Genomic DNA, 23,761 nt, shown 5'->3' with positions numbered 1-23,761 from the left:
TGCTGATTGAATATTTTAAGCTTAAGCTGATCATCTTGTGCACCTCTGCATGTTCAACTAATGCAGTTTGATAGTTGTCTGAATAGATATTTGCATATATAAGAGCTTGAACCTAGTAAGCGACTGATGGGTGTGTATATTATTATGCGTTTGTGAGCCCTATATTTCTGATACCATTAATTAAAATTATATGTATATATAATATGTAAAATACTACCAAACCAGTCTGGAGTCAGTAATTTTTGGAAAAGAAAACATTTTTTTTTTAATTTGTTGAAATTTCAAATAAGTTAAAATAATTTTTTTTTAAATAATCATAGATATTATTAGCATAAGACACTTCAAGATTTCAGAACATTCTAAAAATCATATTTTAGTATGCAACAATGGGGTAAAACAAATTAAGAGGCAATTGGAAATACGTAGTTTCTCTGAATTTACAATTTATTTTGAATAAAATATAATATTGTTTTGTTCTGCATTTAAAATTAAAATCAAATTGTCATTTTTATATAAAAAAAATAAAACAGACACTTCAAGCTTTCAGAACATTCTAAAAATCATACTTTATTATTTTTTTTCAACAATGGGGTGAAAAAATGTAGAGACCATTGGAAATACTTATTTCCTCTGAATTAAAAAAAATAAAATACAATATAAAATAGAATATTGTTTTGTTCTGACTCTTGTTCAAACTACTTTTGACTTTTCCCCTACATTTAAAACAAAAATCAAATTGTCATTAAAGCAAAACATAACAATTGGTCAAAGTTACATAAATATGCCATGTTTTCAGACATGTTTGTATACATTTTTGGACATGTTAAATCATCAGAAGCATTTTTGGTGGACTAACACTGATTTTCAATAACAGTAAATGTAAGTATTTATTATTTGACCAAACATTTCTGAATTTCTGTAAAAAAAAAATAAATAATAATAATAATATATATATATATATATATATATATATATATATATATATATATATATATATATATATATATATATATATATATATATATGTGTGTGTGTGTGTGTGTGTGTGTGTGTTTGTGTGTGTGTGTGTGTGTGTGTGTGTGTGTGTGTGTATGTATGACAATATTTTATTAGAAATTTGCATGAAAAAATGTTAGATTTTAATACATTAAAGCAAACTATCAAAGATTTTACTCAAGAGGTAGTGAACATTTTACTCAAGCAAAATAATACATTTTTTCACTATAAATGTGTAATTGCAGCCATAACCAGCAGGGGCGAACAGGGCCTTGCTAACCTGCAAATTCTTGACCTCCTGACCTCTTGCGTGACAGCCTGACTTCACTGGAGGCGTTAAGTGAAGGTTTAAATGATTATTTTTCAGTGTTTATTTATATTGGCCTTTCTCTCTTTCTTTCTCTTGACTCATACAGATAACATGACGAATAAACATTTGGCCAACCAGACTAGTGCAGCACTGCGGATGGACGATGGAGTGGAAGCAGAATTAAAAAACACCACACAGCAGGACTGCGGATGGCTTTCACGCAACCTGCTCCTTGTCCTCACTGTGCTAGGTGTGTATGTATGTGTGTGTGTGTGTGTGTGTGTGTGTGTGTGTGTGTGTGTGTGTGTGTGTGTGTGTTTGTATACATCTTCATGTGCGCGTCTCCTTCCTTGTAATTTCAGAGGATAAAATAAGTTTGCCTGTTTATGATAATAACACCTATTTGGTGGTCATAAACTCATAAAAATCTATCGGGCACAATGATGTGATGATGAAAGAGGAGAAGAGACACTCATATCGCTTAAATCTGTTGATAATATATGGAAAAGGTTAATTATTTCACAAGTGAAAGCTGAAAGTAAGAAGCAAATACAATAAGGGTGTAATATTATCTTAAAATTTCATTTGTTAAATGTTTGAGTCCCAAAAACCTTCAGGACATCTGGGAATATACAAAATATGACATGACCACTGTAATCTCATAGTTTTTCCTTGTAAAAAATTGTACAATATTAAAGATAAACCTTGTCTGTGATTTCATAACTGTGATCATGTCAAAGCGCATAGTTCTCAGCAAATTTTTGGCCTCATGTAGTGACACTGTTTATAGAGCAGTGCTTTGAGATGTTGCAGATACCGGACAGTTATGCACTGGTTAAGAGTGAGGCCATACAAAAAATGGCGGTTCAGTTGGTTCTAAGAAAATATCTCCCTGTCAATATTGCTTCCACCACCAGCAACACGCTGCAGTCTATTGTATTTGAAGGATAAGATTTTTAAAAAGAAAAATAGTAGGGAGGCTCCGATCAGGATTTTTGGAGCCGATACTGACCGATTCTGATGCTTCAAGCTTTATATAACTTTAACATTGCATAAAGCACATTTTCCCTATGATTCCCATATGATAATTAAGTTGAGAACTCTTCTTTCCTAGGAGAATAAATCAAGGACGTTTCATATAATCCCTTAAACACATCTCTTATAAACATTTAGTGTGGATATGTCATGGTCAGAAGCGGTTTTACATAACATAGTAGATAAAACAGATTTGGGAAGAAAAATGACTAACAATGCATTTTGGAACCATTGCAAATGATGGAAGAATAATTCAACCGGCCTCAATAAAGAAAAAGTTTGGAGTGCATATTTGATACACAAAACAATAAAATGCATCTTCCACTGCTTGTAAACCTGTTAACAAACACTTGCAAGTGGTTCATGTGATCAGCCAGATTACCGAGTACCGATTGAGTCATAAAATGTGATTATCGGCCGATACCTGTCTCTGGCTAATTGATTAGAGCATCCCTACAAAATAGGTTTGGTTTATTATTACACATTGTCTGAAGTGCATGCTGATACTCATTCAAGTCTATAGATTTTAAAAAGGCTTGGTTATTGTTAGGTAATCATTTATGTAAATCAGAAACATTGGCGTAAATTGATAACATTTACAAGTAAGGATAAATGTATGAAGCCATGCGCTTATCAAATGCATATAAAATACTTTAGGGGTCATCCACAATTCTCATGTAAAAATGTGTCAACATATTTGTGCACATCACTTCCTCAGCATCTTGACTTTCGTGGTGTATAGTGCTATGTGTAGAAAAAGCAATGCAATATTAGCAGCCCAGACTTATTGGAAATGCATACCCGAATCTACATTTTTGCAAAACATAAAATGCGTTGCTCCGGCTGTGTTTAGTTGTACATTTCAGATAACAAATCCACTAGAAGGCGCTGTCTACATTGTTGCCAATTTGAAATAAGTCGATTGGGTTATGATTTGTTGCATGTTTCAGATGCATGTTCTTCTTGTACACATGCACTAGAAGGTGCCAATTGTCGTACCAAAGAAACACTGACCTAAATCCTTTTGTAATCTCAACCAATAGTGTTTTCTAAAGAAAATGTGCAGTGCAATACAAATGTGCACTATGATCACATAGTTTTACATTGATGTTATAAATTTTATGAGACCATGCTCAAACTGCTCTGCATCACAAGTACCACACTGTGCAAAGGGAGTGACTGAGAAATCTGACCATGCCAGAAATATTGTGCATATGTTGATAGATAGGAGAGACAAACAATAATATTCAATAATAATTCATTGACACCATAAAGTTGTTTTGTTCCATTTATTTGGTGTTGTGCAAAAAACTGCTCTAAAATAATCCTTTATTTGTTGATATTATGTGTCTGTAAATATCATTAGTCTGAAAAGGAGCAAATGTTGGGGTCATTCTGCGCATCTGTCATTTAACTCTAAAAAACACAAGTAAAACACATGTGAAATATCAGTTTGGAAAGACATTTACCACTGGTCCTGTTAACACTGTACATTGTGCCCATTTTATAATTGCATAATGGGGTCATTGCGCACAATCCACAGTGATATCCCAAACTTTTTTTTTGCAATAAGACCTGCCATTTGAGTCTTCCCTTGAAAATGAGTCGTCTTGCTGTAATGTAGATAAATAAAAAATAAGTAAATAAACAAACTGCATGTTGGAATGCATGAATGTCTTGCCAGCATTGCTCTCTCTTTTAATCATGCTTATCTCTTGTCTACATATGCTATAAGAACCTGAGTGTGCAAAAGACATGACGTAAACAAGTAAGAGCTTTTCTGGAGAGCCTAATGACTTTTATCTTCACTTCTCTGTAGGTAACAGGTTAAGCTTGATGTTGCACCTCTTGTTACCCTAATGGGTGGAGTTATGTTTAGAGATAAGGTTATGGTTAGGTTGTTCTTCTAGCTCCACCCTTTATGTCAGGCTCTGCAATGAGCAGCCTTTTTTCTAACGAACGTCTCCTTGAACAGCAAATGCATCTGGCAGTATTACAGGCTTTATTTATAATTTAGTTTGAAGCACTGAATATGAAGCACATCTCAAGATTATCAAAATGGATCATGCTCTTATACTGTATAGTAGCAGCTCACTCTGTCCTTCATTATTTTTTCAGATGTGTTTACAGTATCAAAGAATAGCGATACAGGTATATTTGTGAGAATATCTAACAATAAAAATTTATTAAAAAATTATAGATTTGTCTTTTTATGTCAACAATCATTCTAATATTGAAGTAAAAAAGTACATTTTGTAAAATTTCCTACTATAAATATGTAAAAACATCATTTTTAATTTGTAATTTGGATTGCTAATTGCCCTTTAGTTGGACAACTTTAAAGGCAATTGTCTCAATATAAATTTTTTTGGAACCCTCTGATTTCAGTTTTAAATATTGATATCTCAGCCAGATATAGCCCTATTATAACAAACCATACATCAATGAAAAGATTGTTTATTCACACTCAGGTTGTGTATAAATGTAAATAAATATTGTCCTTATGACTAGTTTTGTGGTCCAGGGTGATTTGAACATTTTCCACACACAAAAGAGTTCTGCACATGCAGTGGTTAAAAGAGCACTGAATTTGTTTAGTGGACATGTTTAGTGTACATGCTTACAGAACCAGAAGACCTGTGCCAAAAGAAATATTATTACATTATTATTTCTAAAAGAAAAAAACAATAAAGGAGTCCAAATATAACTGATGTAAATTTTGAATTTAACAGGTGTAATAGCAGGCACAGTGATGGGCATGATGCTGCGTTATGTTCCTGATCTGGACACAAACACTCTCATGATGGTCTCTTTTCCTGGAGACGTCCTTATGAGAATGTTGAAGATGCTCATCCTGCCACTCATCATCTCCAGTCTCATCACAGGTCAGTTCTTATTCGCACATGCTCCGTCTTTTACTTGTTCAAATACAAAGGAGTGCCCACAAAATGGCATTTGACTGTGTTGATGCAATAGCTTTCTCTTCTTCACAGGTCTGGCTGGTCTGGACGCTCGCTCCAGTGGAAGAATGGGCACCAGAGCGATGGTGTATTACATGTCCACCACAGTAATCGCTGCTGTTTTAGGTGTCATCCTGGTGCTGGGAATTCACCCTGGGAACCCAAAACTCAGGTCTGGTCAGGTCAGCTCCGCCCCCAGAAATCAAGAAGTCAGCAGTTTGGATGCCTTTCTGGATCTAATCCGAAACCTCTTCCCAGAGAACCTGGTCCAGGCCTGTTTTCAACAGGTAAATCATTGTGTTTGTGCTGTGAAAAGATTTACATTGAATAACAAGATCATTTACTATTTACTTTGGTTTACCATGAACCGGAGCCCCACATACCTCAAGATATCATGGATGAGACTTACAGTTAAAAATAGAATTGTTAGGCCCCCTTTAATTGTTTTTCTTTTTTAAAAATTTCCCAAATGATGTTAAACAGAGCAAAGAAATTTTCACAGTATGTCTGAATATATTTTTTTTCACTGGAAAAAGTCTTATTTGTTTTATTTCGGCTAGAATAAAAGCTTTTAAAGTCAATATTAGTAATTTTTTTCAAATAAAGTCATTTTTTTTAAGTCAATATTATTAGCCCCTTTAAGCTATATTTTTTCCGATAGTCTACAGAACAAACCATTGTTATACAATAACTTGCCTAATTACCGTAACCTGCCTAGTTAACCTAATTAACCCAAGCATTTAAAAGTCACTATAAGCTGTATAGAAGTGTCTTGAAAATATCTAGTCAAATATTATTTACTGTCATCATGGCAAAGATAAAATAAATCCGTTATTAGAAATTACTTATTAAAACTATTATGATTAGAAATGTGATTTAAAAAAAATGTACTCTCCGTTAAACAGAAATTGGGGAAAAAATAAACAGGGGGGTTAATAATGCAGGGGGGCTATTAATTCTGACTTTAACTGTACCTGTTTCTGATGGCTTGTGGGCAATTTTTCTCCCTCTCCAGGAGCCTGTTGCATAAATCATTCTAAGTTATAACTTAATTTTGACAGAATGTTACAAACTAAGTTACAAACTAATTACACTAAGTTACAAATACGTACTACTAAATATTATTTGGATGCATCAGCAAGCCAGTAATAGCTTAAACATATTGGATATCTAGTGTGGACTCTTTGTTCAATTCTACCTCAGAATGTTTCAAATAATTCTTCATAAATGGGCGTGGAGCTCTGCCAGGTTAAGGGAGGGGAGTGGGCGTGACTCACTCCCCAATCTCACAGATTCTATCATTGTCTTAATTGATGCTCAACACATAAATCTGTTAAAATCTCTAAATAAAGTAAAACCAATGTTTCGTACAGCTTTAACATTTCTATTTAAAGGACCATGAATGAAGTGTGTCGAAGCATGCAGAGTAATTCAGCGTGTATATAACTGAAACATGAAGATGAGACGTATCAAGTAGCCCTTTTTTTTAAAACAGCCAATAGCGGTTTGTTTATATCACAGCTAAGCCAAAGCCATTGAGCATAAATCCGCATTTGACAGATTAGGATGTACAGTCTAATAGTATTGCCTGTCTAACTATTCTCCTTCAGATCTTCTCCATATCCCTTTAAAATCAAGTGTTCTGTGTAGAATTCAAATGGGCTCCATACATTTTGAATACAGTCCACTCTTTAGACTGTTGCAGACTAACAGTGTGAGCAATTTGCATGAGAGAATGTGAAACCCAACATTTTTCACTACAATGTAAAGCATATTTACTCTGTCTATATTATGTATATTTTTTTTGGAAAATGATGCTCAATATTTGGTATTATTTGCATTAGAAACCAGTTTTACATTCGCTGATTCCAAGAATGAATTAATTAAATTTTATCCTATATGCTCTCATGGAGTTTTACAATGCTATACAGGAAAGATGACCCAGTTGCAGCAATGAACTAAACAATTGTGTTTATTGACAAGACACATGCAGACAGATGAAGGTTGACAGTCCTAACAGTAGGGGCAGTAACACGCAAGGAAACTAGTGGCAGAAACGAGACAGCGCTTGAATCAAAGGCCAGCCAGGAGTAAGAGCTGCAGTGAGCAGAAGCAGGGCTTGATACTAGGGGATTACTGTAGCAGCATGCACACCAGACTGGCAGGCCAGAGAACTCAATGATCAGGGGGAGCAGGATCAGGACTGGTATCAACATGAGACCAGACAGAAAATATTTAGTAATAATTATCCATGGAAAATAATAAATCTAACTATTTATAAAAAAGAAAGAAGAAATTAAAGATACAAACCATATTAAAACTAGATACGATTCGACAAAATTAGGGAAAGAGATAAAACAGAAAAATAAAAGAACAAAGAATGCTATAAATCTGTAATCTTGAACCAAAACTGAAATTAAACAAATTAAATGACAACTCAAATCTAACAACTAATAAAAGACAAGAAAACACAGTAAAATCTATTACAATGGCCAAATCTAGACGAAGACTAGAACACAAAATAGAGTTAAGAACGCATGGAACAAACAGATAAAAGGATTAGCTAGGGATGGCTGACATAAAACTGACATTTTGACATGGTATTCAGATCTCAAAGCGCAAATATTAATTTATAAAAAATAAAAAACTGCTCCGAAGTGTTTTGAAATACCCAGGTCACGCGACTAAAGCAATTTAATGGATTGGGACATTTTACAAGCTTTTCGAAACTTGACATACCTGGCAAATCTGCCTTTGATTGACAGGGTTGGAAACAAAAACACAACAGCAAATAACCTAGTCGACAGTGTGCCAACACATAGTCCAACTGCACTGCAGGCAAGTTTGAGTTCTGCAATTCAGAAATTGTGACTTGATGCCTTTTATTAATGTTATCATAATGTTTCTACGACCAAAACAATACATATTTATTCACAAAGAGTTCATCCGGATGTCAGACTGATGTTAAAACACATTACAAGTTTAGAAGAACACACACAAACACACGTTCACTCATTTAATTTAATAAAGTTGACTGTAGGGCTTTACAGTGTATAATTGCTTTAACCTGGATTCGAACCAAGCATGTCTACACTGACTGTCACTGTCAAGGCAGATTTTAAAAGATTTTGAAGCCTTGACACACTTGTTTTAACTGTTTCAGTGTTTTATGAAGCCTCACTCTGCCAAACACTAGAAATATTCAATTCAATTCACCTTTATTTGTATGTAAATTGTGTCAAAGCAGCTTTGCATAGAAGATCATAGTAGATTGAAACAGTGTAGTTCAGTTCAGTTTAGCTCAGTTCAGTGTGGTTTAATAATCACTACTGAGAATCCAAACACTGAAGAGCAATCCATTGATGCGGCGCTCAACAGATCCCGAAACATGCAAGCTAGTGGCGACAGCGGCGAGGGAAATAAAATTCACCAATAGCAATCAACAAAGCAATAGACAAGAACAGGCAAGGATGCAAGATAAGTCAGTTCATGAATCCACATGGAACACACAGTAATAAATATATGGGGGACAGAGCACATGTGGCACAGGTGAAAACAATCAGACTAACAAAGTCTAAATAAAGGGGTGTTGTAACAAAACAAGAAGGCAAGACAAGAGGAGCACATGGCTAAAGGCAAAACACAAACAAAGGCAAAGTCATTTAGAAAAACACAGGACAAATAGAGAAGTCCCTGTCATGTAGTGAGGTTCATATTTAGTAGTAAAGAAGCATGTGTTCTTCAATTTAATCAAATACATGGAAACTTTTGAGTACTTATTGGATCAAAGTACTTGAGTTGTAATAAACATGACTGCAGTGTGTATGAGAGTGATTCCAAAGAATCAACTAAGGAGTTCCTTCCAGTAAATATGTTTGCTATGTTTGGGAATATTCTTTTACTGTTTTGCACTATGAAACATAAGACACAAGTTGTTTACTACCAAAATATATTTATTGGGCTATTAAAAACATACCTGTTGAACATAATACATCTTAAATTAATTCATAATTTGTTCATTTTACTTCACTTGTAAGACAACATTCTGCAATGCAGTTATATGAACACATGATGTACGTATGGTGTACACTTTACATTTAAAGCTTTGTTGTACATGTTCACATTTTATCATTTTGTTCAGAAATATTAAAATAAAATTAAATTAGAAAGATTATCATTTAATATAGAAAATTGGCTGCCAGTAGCCTTAAATAAAACCAAATGTTTGCAAGCATTATAAACATGTATCTTAGTTCCTCTCACTTAAAAACAATTGCATTTAATATCATCCAGGACAGAGAAAAGAGTAAAAATGTGAGCTTTAAACAAAATAATTATTGCTCTATTCACTATAAACAGCAATTATTATACAAATTGTGTGAAATTGATTGCTTTACCAATCATTCTGCATCATTGCAAGTAAACTTTGTGCATGCTTGTTTTATTAATGTAATAGAATTATGTATTTTGGAATATAATTCCTTGCACGTTTCAGATTATACTAAATATATGCAAAAAATTTGACCATATATAAACCACAAGCTAATTTAACGTTTTTAAATGTGTTACATGTATTATTTTTTATATGTATCCTAATCAAGTTATCTGCAAATGTCAATAATAGTAAATCTAGACTGAAACATTATATATATATAAGAGTTTGTACAGTTTTGTAGAATCATCATCTGTTTCTTGTTTCTCTTTTCAGGTTCAAACAGTGCTGAAGAAAGTAGCCATTCCAGTCCAGAACCAAACTGAACCGATCCTCGTCAATAGGAAAAAACTAGAGCTGAAATGGGGAATGAATGTTTTAGGTTAGCCCTCAGTCTGTTCTTTTCTGTGTATGACACAAACAATGCAGCATAAATGACATTGCACCTTTTCCCCTCTATGTTGTAAGGTTTGATTGGATTCTTCATCACCTTTGGTATTTGCATGGGGAAAATGGGAGAGAGAGGAAAGCTCATGTCTGATTTCTTCAACATCCTCAATGAGATCATCATGAAGATGGTGTCCATGATCATGTGGTCAGTATTCTGCTGTCATCATAAGTGTGTCCAAATTATAGTTCCCCTTCGGGGGGAACTTCAGCACTATAAGTGGATTTGATTGTAAAATCCACGCATTGGGAGGTTCGGTTCAGAAGCTACTCGTCTGAAAGAGTATTGAACGGGCCAATTAAGAATGAATTGGCAGCGCAAGCCTGCGCAGGTGAGCGGCATAAGCAATCAACTGAGTATATAAGCTCACCTGGCGCAGCAGACGCTATCCTTTTCGCTTCAGAGACTTTCTGATCGAGTCGATGAGGGTTCCTCCTGCTGTGACCAGCGATTCTGAGCGAACGAGAGCATTCTCCCGGTCCAGAGTGTGTACACGCAGTGGCAGACGGTCGAGCTGGGTTTCTCCCTTGCCTGGCGTTCTTTGGGTCCGGTCCTCCAGAGCGGTGCGTATAAAGTTGCAAACTTCACAGAAAGAGCAACACAGTCGTGCAGCACGTCCTTATCAGGACGGCGCTCCGACTGTGCGTTTCTGGATGCGGTGGTTTCCTGTCCTCGGATGATGGGCGCGGGCACTGTGTTACATGTCTGGGGGTCCAGCATGTTAATGCGCTGCTCGCGGGCAGTTCATGTCGTCATCGCGATGCCATGACTGTTGCGCAAGATCGCGGTTAGCCTTTGCAAAAAGGCGAACCACCCCAGTTGTCCCCTGCTCTGCAGCGGGCACTCGGGCAGATCTGAGGGTTTCAGCAAGAGATAATCCGTCGCCCACGGGCCCGCGGACCTCCCGCTCCTCTAAGCGCTCCATCCAAGCTTCGGGCGGAGGAAGCGATCCGTCTAACAGATGGTAGCCCTTACGCCCGATGACACCGGAGACCAGATGTCCACCGCGGCATCGGAGGGTGGGCTTTCATTGTCCGATGATGATCCAGACCCGCTCGCCCCCTTCGGGCTGGTGAGCGCTGTCACTACGGATCCTGAAACGGACATGTTAGCCGTGCTTTCCCGGGCTGCTTCGGCCGTGGGTTGGAGATGGTTTATCCCCCAGCTCCGCGGCCGGACCGACTAGAGGGGCGTTCCCTTCTTCCCGGAGGTGCACAGTAGGCTCACGCGGTCTTGTAAAGCACTTTTTTCTGCTCGTGCTGCGTGTTCCTCCACCCTAACCACTCTTGACGGTGAAACAGCCAGGGGGTATGTGGCGATTCCTCAGGTTGAGTGCGCGATGGCGGTAAATCCGCGCGGCGCCTCTTCTTGGCGGGGTCCGCCTCGTCTCCCATCCAAAGCCTGTAAGTTATCTACCTCCCTCGGAGCTAGAGCTTACATAGCTGCGGGCCAGGCTGCTTCCGCCTTGCATGCGATAGCCACCTACCAGCGCTACCAAGCGCAGGCGCTGGCCGAGCTGCACGAGGGTGGGTCCAACCCAGGCTTACGAGCTTCGCACCGCCGCCGACTTAGCTCTTCGGACTACTGAGTCCGCTGCGTGTGCGTTGGGGAGGACGATGTCCACATTAGTGGTCCAGGAGCGCCACCCCTGGCTGATATGCACAAAGTCGACAAAGTCCGCTTTCTTGACTTCCCCATATCCCCAGCCAGGTTCGGCGACACTGTCTGTGAATTCACCCAGGAATTCAAGGCGGTGAGAGAGCAGTTGGTGGGTGATGTCTTATCGGCGGTCCGTAGCCCGCTCCGCCCGCCGTGCCATTCATACCTGCTCCTCGCCGAAGGCGCCCGCCTACGAGAGCTGCTCCGCCCCCGCACACGCCTAAGGCGAAGCGAGCGCGTCGGGCACCTCGGAAGCAGGCAGCCCCCCTGCCCAGAACGCCGCTAAGTCTGGCAACGGACCGCGAAGCGCCCCTGGGACAGGCCATCTGGAGAAGAGGGAACTTGCTCTTTCCCCGCTGGAGGGCGGGGCCCCATTTCCAACGGCACTTTTTACTGCCATGAAAACATTATGAAAGGGCACTTTTCACTTCCCCAGATGTGACAGCCCGAAATCTGCCAGTCTGGGACGCTATGCTTTCTAGCTTGCAGATTCGGTGCATTTCGCCAGTGGCTCACGAGCGCTGGGAGGACGGTCTCCTTTCTCCCACCCCTCGAGCCTCCCCTCCGGAGCTCGGGTTTGGAGTGAGAGCAAATATCTCACCTCCAGCTTTTCCGTGGGACCCGCGAGCTTCCCGGATCAGCACACCCACTCCGCGCTGCCCCACTGCTGGTACGTCAGCGATTGTAGCGATGAGTCCATTAGCGAGAGCTCTGCCTGCCTGGTTAGCGCGGGCCAGCTCTTCGCGGTGGCTCATACGCACAATCAGACTCGGCTATGCGATTCAGTTCGCGAAACGGCCCCCCAAGTCACGGGTGTGTATTCACCAGGGTCAGCCCCCTGTCCGCCCCTGTCTTGCGAGAGGAGATTGCTGTCCTCCTGGCGAAGGATGCAATCGAGCCGCTCCCTCCAGCCGAGATGGAGAGCGGGTTTTACAGCCCACGCTTCATCGTGCCCAAAAAGAGCGGTGGGTCACGGCCAATCCTAGATCTGCGCGTTTTGAACCGCTGCCTGCACAAGCTGCCGTTCAGAATGCTCACGCAGAAGCGCATCCTCCGGTGCGTTCGTCCTCTGGGTTGGTCTGCAGCATTAGACCTGATGGACGCGTATTTCCATGTCTCCACTCTTCCTCGCCACCGACAGTTTCTGCGGTTTGCGTTTGAAGGTCGAGCTTGGCAATACAAAGCCCTCCCCTTCGGGCTCTCTCTGTCTCCGCGGGTCCTCACCAAGCCCGCGGAGGGTGCCTCAGCGCCCCTTCGGCTCGCGGGCATCTGCATACTCAATTTCTTTACGACTGGCTGAATTGCCCTCTCTTTTGATTATGCACAGAGTTGATTATGCACAGAGACAAAGTGCTCTGGCACTTCCACCTGTGGGGGTTTCAGGTCAACCGAGAAAAGAGCAAACTCGCCCCCGTGCAGAGGATCTCTTCTCTCGGGCTGGAGCTGGACTCGGTCACCATGGCAGCGCGCCTCTCCGGAGAGCGCGCTCAGCTGATGCTGTACTGTCTGAGAGAGCTCGACAGTAAAATAGTGGTCCCACTGAAACAATTTCAGAGGCTCCTGGGGCATATGGCATCCGCAGCCGCTTCATGCCGCTCGGATTATTCTATATGAGACCACTTCAGCACTGGCTTCACGATCGAGTCCCCAGACGCGCATGGCACGCGCGCGCACACCGAGTCTCTGTTACTGCGCTGTGTCGCCGCGCCCTCAGCCCTTGGAGCGACCCCTCGTTCCTACAGGCCTGGGTGTCTCTAGAACAGGCGTCCAGTCTTGTTGTCGTTTCAGCAGACGCTTCCAACACGGGCTGGGGGGCTGTGCGTTGCGGGCATGCGGCTGCGGACCTGTGGAAAGGTACCCAGTTGCATTGGCATATCGCCTGGAGCTGTTGGCAGTGTTCCCCGCTCTCCACCGTTTTTTTCCGGTGTTGGAGCGGCAACACGTGCTGGTCAGGACGGACAGTACGGCGGCGGTGGCGTATATCAGCCGTATAGGGGGTATGCGCTCTCGCCGCATGTCTCAGCTCGCCCGCCGTCTGCTCCTCTGGAGTCATCCGCGGCTGAAATCGCTGCACGCCATTCATATTCAGGCAAGCTCAACCGTGCAGCCGATGCGCTCTCACGGCAGCCTTGCGTCCTGGAGAATGGAGACTCCACCCCGAGTCTGTTCAGCTGATATGGGCGCGATTCGGGGAAGCCCAGATCGATCTGTTGCTTCCCCCGAGATCGCTCATTGCCAGTTGTTCTTTCCCTGACCGAGTGCTCTCGGCACGGATGCACTGGCTTACAGCTGGCCTCGGGGCACGCGCAATACGCGTTTCCCCCAGTGAGCCTGCTCGCGCAGTTACTGTGCATGGTCAGGGAGGACGAGGAACAGGTTGCTGGTTGCGCCCCTCTGGCTCAACCGGACCTGGATGTCAGAGCTCTCCCTCGCGATAGCCCTCCCCTGGCAGTCCCTTCGAGAGAGCACCTACTCTCTCAGGGACAGGGCACCACCTGGCACCCTCGCCGATCTTTGAAGAGATTTTTAGACGCGAGGAAGACTTAGGTAACCTCCGATTGCGGTGGCTAATACCGTCACTCGGGCTAGAGCCCCCTCCCCGAGCGCGCCTATGCCCTGACGTGAAGTCTATTCACTGAATGGTGTGTCTCTCGCTGAGAAGACCCCCGTAATTTGCCAGATCAGCGTTGTGCTTTCTTTACGCCGAGAGAAGTTGGAGAGCAGGCTGTCGCCCTCCACACTCAAGGTTACGTGGCTGCCATCTCCGCTCTCATAACGCGGTGGCTGGCAGCACCGTGGGAACGCATAACCTCATCATCCGGTTCCTCAGGGGCGTTAAGCGAATTAATCCACCCCGCCCCCTCTCATGCCCTCTTAGGATCTCGCCCTCGCTACACAAGCCGCGTCAGATCCCTTCGATCCTCGACTCAGTATTTTCTGTCCCTGAAGACAGCTCTGCTGGTCGCGTTGATATCGATTAGAGGGTCGGGGACCCGGAGGCATTTTTCGGTCAGTGACTCGTGCCTGTAATTGGGCTGGCTTCTCTCACGTATGAGACCCCGCCCGCGATATGTGCCCAAGGTTCCTACCACTCCGTTTTAATACGAGGTAGTGAGCCTGCAAGCGCTGCCCTCGGAGGAGGCAGACCCAGCCCTTATTTATTGTCCAGTTCGCGTTTTGCGTATTATCCGGACCGCACTCAGAGTTTAGATCATCTGAGCAGCTCTTCGTCTGTTATAGCGGTCGGCAGCAGGGAAGTGCCGTACCGAAATAAGTTCCCACTAGATTGTGGATGCCTTTCTTTCACTATCAGAGCCGAGATGAGCCGCGTCCCCCGAGAGCGCGTGCGCACTCCACTCGGAGCTTCGCATCCTCTCGAGCGCGCGCACGCGGCGCCCCTCTAACAGACATCTGTAGAGCTGCGGGCTGGGTGACACCCAACACATTTGCAAGGTTTTACAATCTGCGAGTGGAGCCGGTTTCCTCAAGGGTATTAGGTAACCCTTGGTGATTGAGGAAACAATTCGGTAGGGTGTTGAAACACGCTTGCTGCGCCATTTTCCCTAACACGGAGATACGTGCGCCTTTTTATCTGTCAGTAAAGTTCCCCGTCAGGTGAGCCCTGCAGATTCCTCCGTGGCCCCCAGCACTGACTCAGCGGAGGAGTCACTTGCTGGCCCACTACGTTGTAGGTCTGCCCGCTGGTCAGCCCGCGTTTTGGGTAAAGGTGCCTGCTATGCGTGGTCCCCACTAGGCGATCCCATATGCTTATTCAGCCACGGTTAAGTCCCCCCCCCCCCTGGGCGGACCCGTGTCTTCCCTCCCCGCTAACCACTCTTTTGCTATGCGTACTCCCCCTTTTTAGGGCTAGTCCATATGTAAATTCTGCCATCTATCCCCCCTTGGGTAACGGATGGCCTCCGCAGCGTCCTCCCTATCGGGATTGCACGCTTCCCAACGTACTGTCGTATTTTCCTAGAATTATCTAGATGCTCACGACTTCCCAAAAAATATATATAAATCCGTAAAACTTCTGTTGAAGTAGGATAAATTAGGGCCAGGGACACGTTGGAGGACCGCGCCCCCCATGATGTGGGTGCGTCACGCTTGCTTGACTATCTCCTCATCGGGGGTGTTGGTAAGGTGCAGTCATTATGGCGCTTTCAATGGGCTCCCAATGCGTGGATTTTACAATCAAATCCACTTATAGTGCTGAAGTTCCCCCCGAAGGGGAACGTTCGAGGTTACTAAAGTAACCCTTCGTTCCCCGAGGAGGGGAACGGAAGCACTATACTCCGTCGCCATAATGACTGTCCCTTAGCTGTTGAAAGTCTCTTCAGCTTAAAAAGGATAGCGTCTGCTGCGCCAGGTGAGCTTATATACTCAGTTGATTGCTTATGCCGCTCACCTGCGCAGGCTTGCGCTGCCAATTCATTCTTAATTGGCCCGTTCAATACTCTTTCAGACGAGTAGCTTCTGAACCGAACCTCCCAATGCGTGGATTTTACAATCAAATCCACTTATAGTGCTTCCGTTCCCCTCCTCGGGGAACGAAGGGTTACTTTAGTAACCTCGAACGATCTGTTGTAACTGAAACAAATGAAGTTTCAATCAAATACATTTTTCTCATCAAAGTAATGTAACAAAATTTGTTGTCATGACTTTTTGTCAGAGCTTAATATCTCATGTCTGAATATTTTTTGGAGGTTTGACTGTATGTCAGGCATATTCAGTGGTGCTTATTAAAATTAGAACGAGAGAAATGTGTAGCGTGTGTGGAAGAGTGATGGGAATTTGTCAGCACAGGAATCTAAGAGAGAGCAACATCATATTTGTGTTCCCATGAGTAAATGTGGGAGTTTAATCCTGGATGTAATACATATCCCGACACAGAGACCGCAGACAGATACCCACACGCTGGCAAAGACAGACATAGCCAAAAGCAGGGAGAGTGCTTACTGTATGAATCATGACTACAGAAATGAAATGCTTGATCTTTAAAGCCAACAGGCCGTTTTACAGCACAAGAGGAGCGAGATGGTGGGAAGGAAGATGTTCTTTCATATTCCATTTTTTAGCATCAAAAGAACAAACACGAAATAAGTAAATACCCCAAAACAAAAGCATATGACAACAAAGACACACTTGGATGATTCCAGACCGTCCCATCTGTAACTAACTGCGCTCTGTGTTTTCCGCTCATAGTATGTAAACTGTCTAAATGCTACAATAAACATCATCTGTTGCTTACCATAACACACGGTAAAATATTTATACATGGTTTTTTAGATTTATTAAATTCAGGCCCCAGAAGAACTAAGATCTTCTAATATGCCGCTTAAGTTGCGAAACAGGGAAATATGATGATGTTCCTGTGTAAGATTTTGACTAAAAGCAAAAGCAGAAATAGGAGTCAATTTTGTTCTGTGGGGAAAAAAGTTAATGAATTTTTTTTAAATCCATGTAAAACTAAATAATTGACCTGCACTGTATTTTGTCTTTGCTCCAAAGTTTTTATAAGACATACATACAAAAATTAATTCAGAATATTCTATCAAATACAATTAATTAAATTAAATTTGATTTGATTCAAGAATTAATAAAAATATACATTAAACTATTAACTCTCACAAAGGGATTGATTGATTGATTGATTGATTGATTGATTGATTGATTGATTGATTGATTGATTGATTGATTGATTGATTGACTGATTGATTTACTGATTGATTGATTGTCAAAAATGATAGTTAAAAATTATATGAAAACTATATAAATTTTAGCTTTTATTTTCTATGGCTTAATGCCAAACAAAATTCGAGAACAAGAAACAATGGCAAGTAATCAGAGCTTGATATAAGGGCTGGGCAATACATGAAAAGTAATCGAAATCAACATTCTGAACCTATAATCAATCAAATTTTTCCAGGTTAATTTTTTTCCAATAGCTTTTCCTACCGTGTGTTGAGTCACGTGACCTTGCTTTGTTAAAGCTGATTTAAACTTCTGCGTCGAATGCACGGGTATGGTCCGGCGCAGCCTTAACAAACACGTATACCTCTTAAAGCACCTCACAAAAAATGTAACTTCACGTCGCACGTTTGCACTAAATTGGCGATGATTGGAAGCTGCGCCAGAGATGCCATGAGACAGAAAATTTTCTATTATGATGTTCAATAATAACCATGCTTGTTTCCTTCAATTATTTTAAAATTAAGTAATGCACCCTTCATTTAAAAATCTCTCACTTGTAATAGGTAAACATATTTACTCTACAAAACTTGGCAGTGAACTATGATGCCCAAAAAAATTTAATTTAATCGTAATCGAGGTAAAATATTCAATTAATTGATATTTTGATTTTAGGGCAAATCCCCTGGCCCTACTTACTAATAATGTTTTTTTGACATGTTCATGTCCAGCCTGCGCTTATTGCTTAAAACTTTTGAGATCTGTTTTAACAGAGCTGCCAACTGAAATAAATAATAGTGTTATGTGTTGCTTACCATTAACATTTTTTGCCCATTATCTACTGTGGGTAGTGGTCATGCTAAAATTGACCTTTAATTTCTAATTCATTATTGGCTATACAAACAATAGTTGCCTTCATTTTTTCCTCCAACATTGTTTAACATGTGTCACGTTCCATAACAAATTCCTGCATTATAGTGCAGCTTAAAAATGACTAAATAAATAAAATGCACTGGTGTGCAAGTCTCAATAGATAATTTATTTCAGAAATATTGTTAAATAGATATTGGTATACCTAAATAAGATCAAATGTTTTCACTATTAACGTGTTTTCAGTTTCCCTTCTCCACAACACTTGACATTTAACAGCATTCAGAACTGAAATGTTGGATAAATAAAATGGCAAAGTGAACAGAACATCAAATATTATAAATGTCTGATCAAATTTATTTAAATGGAAATGTTCAGTGCAAATACTCGCTCTCATTGTCTCTCAGATGTTTCATATTCAATTAATTGCATATACATATTATTCCATTGCACATGAATACACAAGTATTGTCACTCGTATAGTTTTGAATGGGGAACAGTGTAATGGTCGATATGGCGAATGAAGCCCCGACTGCTAGTACAGAAGCCAAACAGTGATCAATATAGACTGACGTTACTCTAGGGGAAAAGCTTGCACCAGATGTGTGCTTGCACGACAAGTTTTGTGGAATCTCAGCGAATACTTGCTTTACAGACATAGGAAATATATCCACATAAAGATTGAAAGCTGTACTTTTAGATGAACTACAGTTTAAATCGAACGTTCTCTGGTTTTGTAATCTGTATAAAAATGAATACAAGCTACAGTCCGTCCTGTTTAATTGACATCACATGACAGCAACTACTCAAACGCCCACAAACTTATAAACAAAGAGTCGCTATCATTACTGGAGGAAATTCGCCATCAAGATCAAGATGTGAATAACTTCAGAAGAGCAGCGTGATCAGACGATCATTATTCAATGTTTGATAATGTGTAGAATGGCCATAAAAGAGGTTGGTGTCGTGATCTCGTTGCTTTCGAGTGCTCACGCGCATTAGCTTGGGCATCCTGAAAAAATGCAGATTTTGTTTGATTAAAACGTTTAGAAACTAAATTTATAAGATGGATGTTGCTTAATTTGATTAGTGATTAAAAATATGTAATGTAATCATAAGCTTGGCAAATAGTTTTGGAGAGTTTAATGTTTCCCCAATCAGACAAAATGCCCAAGTATACAGCCCAAGAGGAGTTTCAGAGATGGTCGCCGCGTTAAATGGCTTGCCTTAAAGGGACTTTGATATGAGTCACTTTTTAATATAAGTTACATTACATTTCAAGAGAACAAAACTAAGATATGCATATTATCATCTGTCCTCAGGTACTCTCCAGTTGGCATTGCCTCCCTCATCTGTGGTAAAATAGCTGCCATCGGTGATCTGGAAGTGGTGGCGAGACAGCTGGGCATGTACATGGTCACAGTCATCGTCGGACTCATCATTCATGGCGGACTTATCCTGCCAGTCATATTCTTCGCCGTGACTCGGAAAAATCCCTTCATGTTTTACTCTGGTATCTTCCAGGCTTGGATCACTGCTCTGGGAACGGCCAGCAGGTACATATTACTCACATCATGGTGGAATGGGTCTGGCAGCACAGACTTAAGAGTTAAAGGTCACATTTGAATGAAATATGATACTGGAATCTATCTCTGTTTTACATATAGCACAGCCAAAGCACATTCTCATACTCAAAAATGATGGTTTATACTGGTATGTGGTCTAAGATGTTTTAATATAAACTCAAACATTGCCCTTAAAAATCAGATGGATCACTTGTTATGTTTTACAGCCACATAAATCATTTGCGTAATCTAATCTGGCCGAAAATGAAACACTTTCTGATATTGTCCAGAATAGAGGAATAGAATGATTAATCAGTCTAAATGGACGAGAAATTATGAAAACATATTTTAGAGAGTTGTTTATGAATAAATCTGGGATTACATCTGTTGAGCCAGACCATTTTCTGAATGTTAAACCAACTGTCGGTTTGGCACAGAATATGCATGCAATCCTTTCGATCTTTTTCTTTTATTAATTGAAGTAATTACTTTTTTGGACTAGTATTTTGTTTGGGTAGTATTTAAAACAACACATTTACAGCTGTTAAACAACTTTTTCCTCAGTGCTGGGACGTTGCCAGTGACATTTCGTTGTCTGGAGGAGAATCTGAAGATTGATAAGCGTGTGACTCGTTTTGTGTTGCCCATTGGAGCCACCATAAACATGGATGGCACTGCACTCTATGAGGCCGTGGCAGCCATTTTCATCGCCCAGATGAACGACATTGCCTTAGATGGAGGACAAATCATTACTGTTAGGCAAGTCTCTTTGAAACTGGACAAACTGTGGCTGTGATAAAACTTTCATCAGAAAAGTCACATTCAACTAATGTTCAACTATTTTATTTTATTTTATTTTATTGTTTTATTTAATTTTATTGTTTTATTTTATTCTATCTATTTTATTGTTATTTATTTTTTGTATTGTTTTGTTTTATTCTATTCTATTTTATTTTATTTTATTGTATGCTTTATTTTATTGTTTTGTTTTATTCTATTCTATATTTTATTTTTATTGTTTTGTTATGTTTTATTCTATTCTATTTTTGATTTTTTTGTTTTGTTTTATTCTATTTTATTCTATTCTATTCTATTTATTATTTGATTTTTTTGTTTTATTCTATTCTATTCTATTTCTTTATTTTATTTTATTTTTATTGTTTTTTTTGTTTTATTCTATTCCAATTTATTTGATTGTTTATTTTTATTGTTTTGTTTTATTCTATTCTATTTTTATTATTGTTTTGTTTTATTCCATTCTATTTTTTTAATTCTATTTTTATTTTATTTTATTGTTTTGTTTTATTCTATTCTATTTTATCTTATGCTTTATTTTATTGTTTGCTTCTATTCTATTCTATTTTTTATTTTATTTTTATTGTTTTGTTTTATTTTATTCTATTCTATTCTATTTTTGTTTGTTTTATTCTTTTATTGTATGCTTTATTTTATTGTTTTTTTATTCTATTCTATTTTTATTTTAATGTTTTGTTATGTTTTATTCTATTCTATTTTTTTGTATTATATTTATTTATTTGTTTTGTTTTTTATTCTATTCGTCAATTTTTTCTTCCAGCATTTTACCACCTCATTTACATGTGCATATTTATTGGTGGATGTGGTTTGCCAAGTACGATGCAATCCTGGATTAACATCCATGTTGATCTGGAACGTTATCGAATCCATACTTAATCCCTACCCCCAAACCCAACCCTTATTAATAGGAAATAATAGTCAGATAACAATCATGTAACCCTAACTGTAAACCTAAACTTATCATAAACAGTAAACATCCCTTAAATCTGATTGGCTGATTGGAATGTTGTTCCAGGATCAACATTGATGTTGGTGAAATCACACTGTAACGTTTCCTTTATAATGCTGGGGTGCCAGACAGTATCTCACTGTCAAATAAGTCAAACAAAAAATAACAATATAAGCTGGAAACCTTACAAAGGCCTGTTAAACTTCATCAGTGTTATTCCAGATTGCCTCACTTTTGGCTGTAGTTGAATCCCCTCTCTTTCTTTCTTTCTTCTGCAGTATGACAGCGACTTTAGCCAGTGTTGGAGCGGCCAGTATTCCCAGTGCAGGTTTGGTCACCATGCTGCTGATCCTGACCGCTGTGGGCCTTCCAACTCAAGACATAAGCCTTCTCGTCGCTGTCGACTGGCTCCTGTGAGTTCAAGCATTTCTGTTTAGTTTATGCAGCGAGTCGTCGCTTACATTCCCCGTGCTGGTTTTGTGTGTGACTAATTATCAACTGTTCTCCTAAACATAAACAGCTGTCCTGAGCTGTTCTGTATCAGCTTGTAGAGCCTTATGTTGTGTGTTTGCCTTCAGCGACAGAATGCGCACCTCCATTAACGTGGTTGGCGACTCTTTCGGGGCGGGCATTGTGGACCACCTATCACGGGCAGAGCTTGCCGTGATTGACGGGGACATCCCTCTATCAGACGAGGAGTTTGTTCCACCTCCGCCACTCCTTACTGAAATAGACCTCATAGACCCTCTCAAACCGCCCGAACTGCCCCCTCGCTCCCCGCGACCCCCCAAGCTTAACCATCATGCCCCATCTCTGACCCCTTCGCAGTCTCAGTCTCACTCCATCCCGCATTCGCCCCGTTCGGTCCGCTCTCCATCCCCTCACTCCATACGCTCGCCCTCCCCACGCTCCGTCTGCTCTCACTCCCCGAGGCCTTTCCGGACGCATTCCCCTCGCCTTTTACGCAGGATGGAGCCTGGATACTGCGCCCTGCCCACTCACGACAACCAGGTGAGCCTATCACTTTCTCTAATTATTTGAAAGAAAAAGGTAGAGATATTATATTTGACTTTCTAAGATTTCTCTTTTTGAGCTTAGTTTGTTAGGTATTAGGAAAGTGAATTGGTCATAAAGACATAGCAAAATTTAAACTTAAAATTGAAACTCATTATTTACTTCATGTTGATTTGTTTCTTCTGTGGTACACAATTTCACTGTATTTCTTATGCATAAAAGTGAACACATAGCTTGTGCTCTTTATTGCAGAGTCTTCTAAACATCTTCTAATAGAGGTTGTGTCATCAGATATGTGAAAATTTTCAGTGATTAGCTTAATTTAGTAATTCTAAATTACTTGTTAATACACTCTAAAAATCTATTTTTTTTCTATTTAAATAAAATGTGGAGCCAAATAGTTTAAAAATGTGTGTACACACATAATGGAGTATTCTACATGATTGCTAAATAAATACTAACAATCAGTGTGCAAATTATACATTGAGAATCAGGGGGGTCAACTGTTTTGGTTAGTTTGTGTAATACATGGTTCAGTCATTTATGTATTTATTTTTTTGTTAGATCTGTTGTATTAATGAAATGTATTTAAGTTTTCAGAGTTTTGATGAATATTTTGTGTATTCTGACCTCTGATTTGCTATTTCAGATGTTAGTGTAGGTCAAACTACAAACTATGTGTCTAATTTGACATTACTTTCATGCTAAGATCGCACATTTTTACGAGAAAACAAAGTGTTGTGAACACAATGTCTGTCTATGCTCTAGATCTGCCAGTTTCAGACTTTTTTTCAATAGACTGATTGGTACGATTATGCATTCACAATAGTTTGAACCGTTTTAGGTATGTTTAAATGCATATTTACATCATCTATTATTTTAATTATTAGCATTATAATTTAAAATGCAGATCAGAGTAAAAATATTTCTCAGTATTAAAGGCTTGCCCCCCCCCCTCCCCCCCCCCCCCCCCCCCCCCCCACACACACACACACACAACTTGTTTTGACGTCCTT

At 40.2% G+C, this 23,761-nt stretch overlaps 1 protein-coding gene across 9 annotated transcripts in view; it reads left to right on the top strand.

Annotated features, from left to right (window-relative positions):
* Positions 1-23,761, top strand: part of slc1a9 (solute carrier family 1 member 9) — a 115,510-nt gene that overhangs the window by 47,853 nt on the left and 43,896 nt on the right. For 6 of the 9 annotated variants that reach the window (XM_073935276.1, XM_073935252.1, XM_073935273.1 and 3 more), the window contains 9 exon segments: positions 1,413-1,556; positions 5,074-5,226; positions 5,335-5,588; positions 10,010-10,115; positions 10,202-10,328; positions 19,724-19,957; positions 20,531-20,725; positions 22,010-22,144; positions 22,310-22,742. In XM_073935276.1, coding sequence (XP_073791377.1) covers positions 1,418-1,556; positions 5,074-5,226; positions 5,335-5,588; positions 10,010-10,115; positions 10,202-10,328; positions 19,724-19,957; positions 20,531-20,725; positions 22,010-22,144; positions 22,310-22,742 — 1,776 coding nt within the window. In that variant the 5' untranslated portion in view covers positions 1,413-1,417. 9 annotated transcript variants of the gene reach the window in all.

Source organism: Danio rerio, chromosome 3 (genome assembly GCF_049306965.1).
Source record: "Danio rerio strain Tuebingen ecotype United States chromosome 3, GRCz12tu, whole genome shotgun sequence".
Lineage (NCBI taxonomy): Eukaryota > Metazoa > Chordata > Actinopteri > Cypriniformes > Danionidae > Danio > Danio rerio.
The sequence above is the reverse complement of the archived record's forward strand: the minus strand, read 5'-3'. Positions and strand labels throughout refer to the sequence as shown.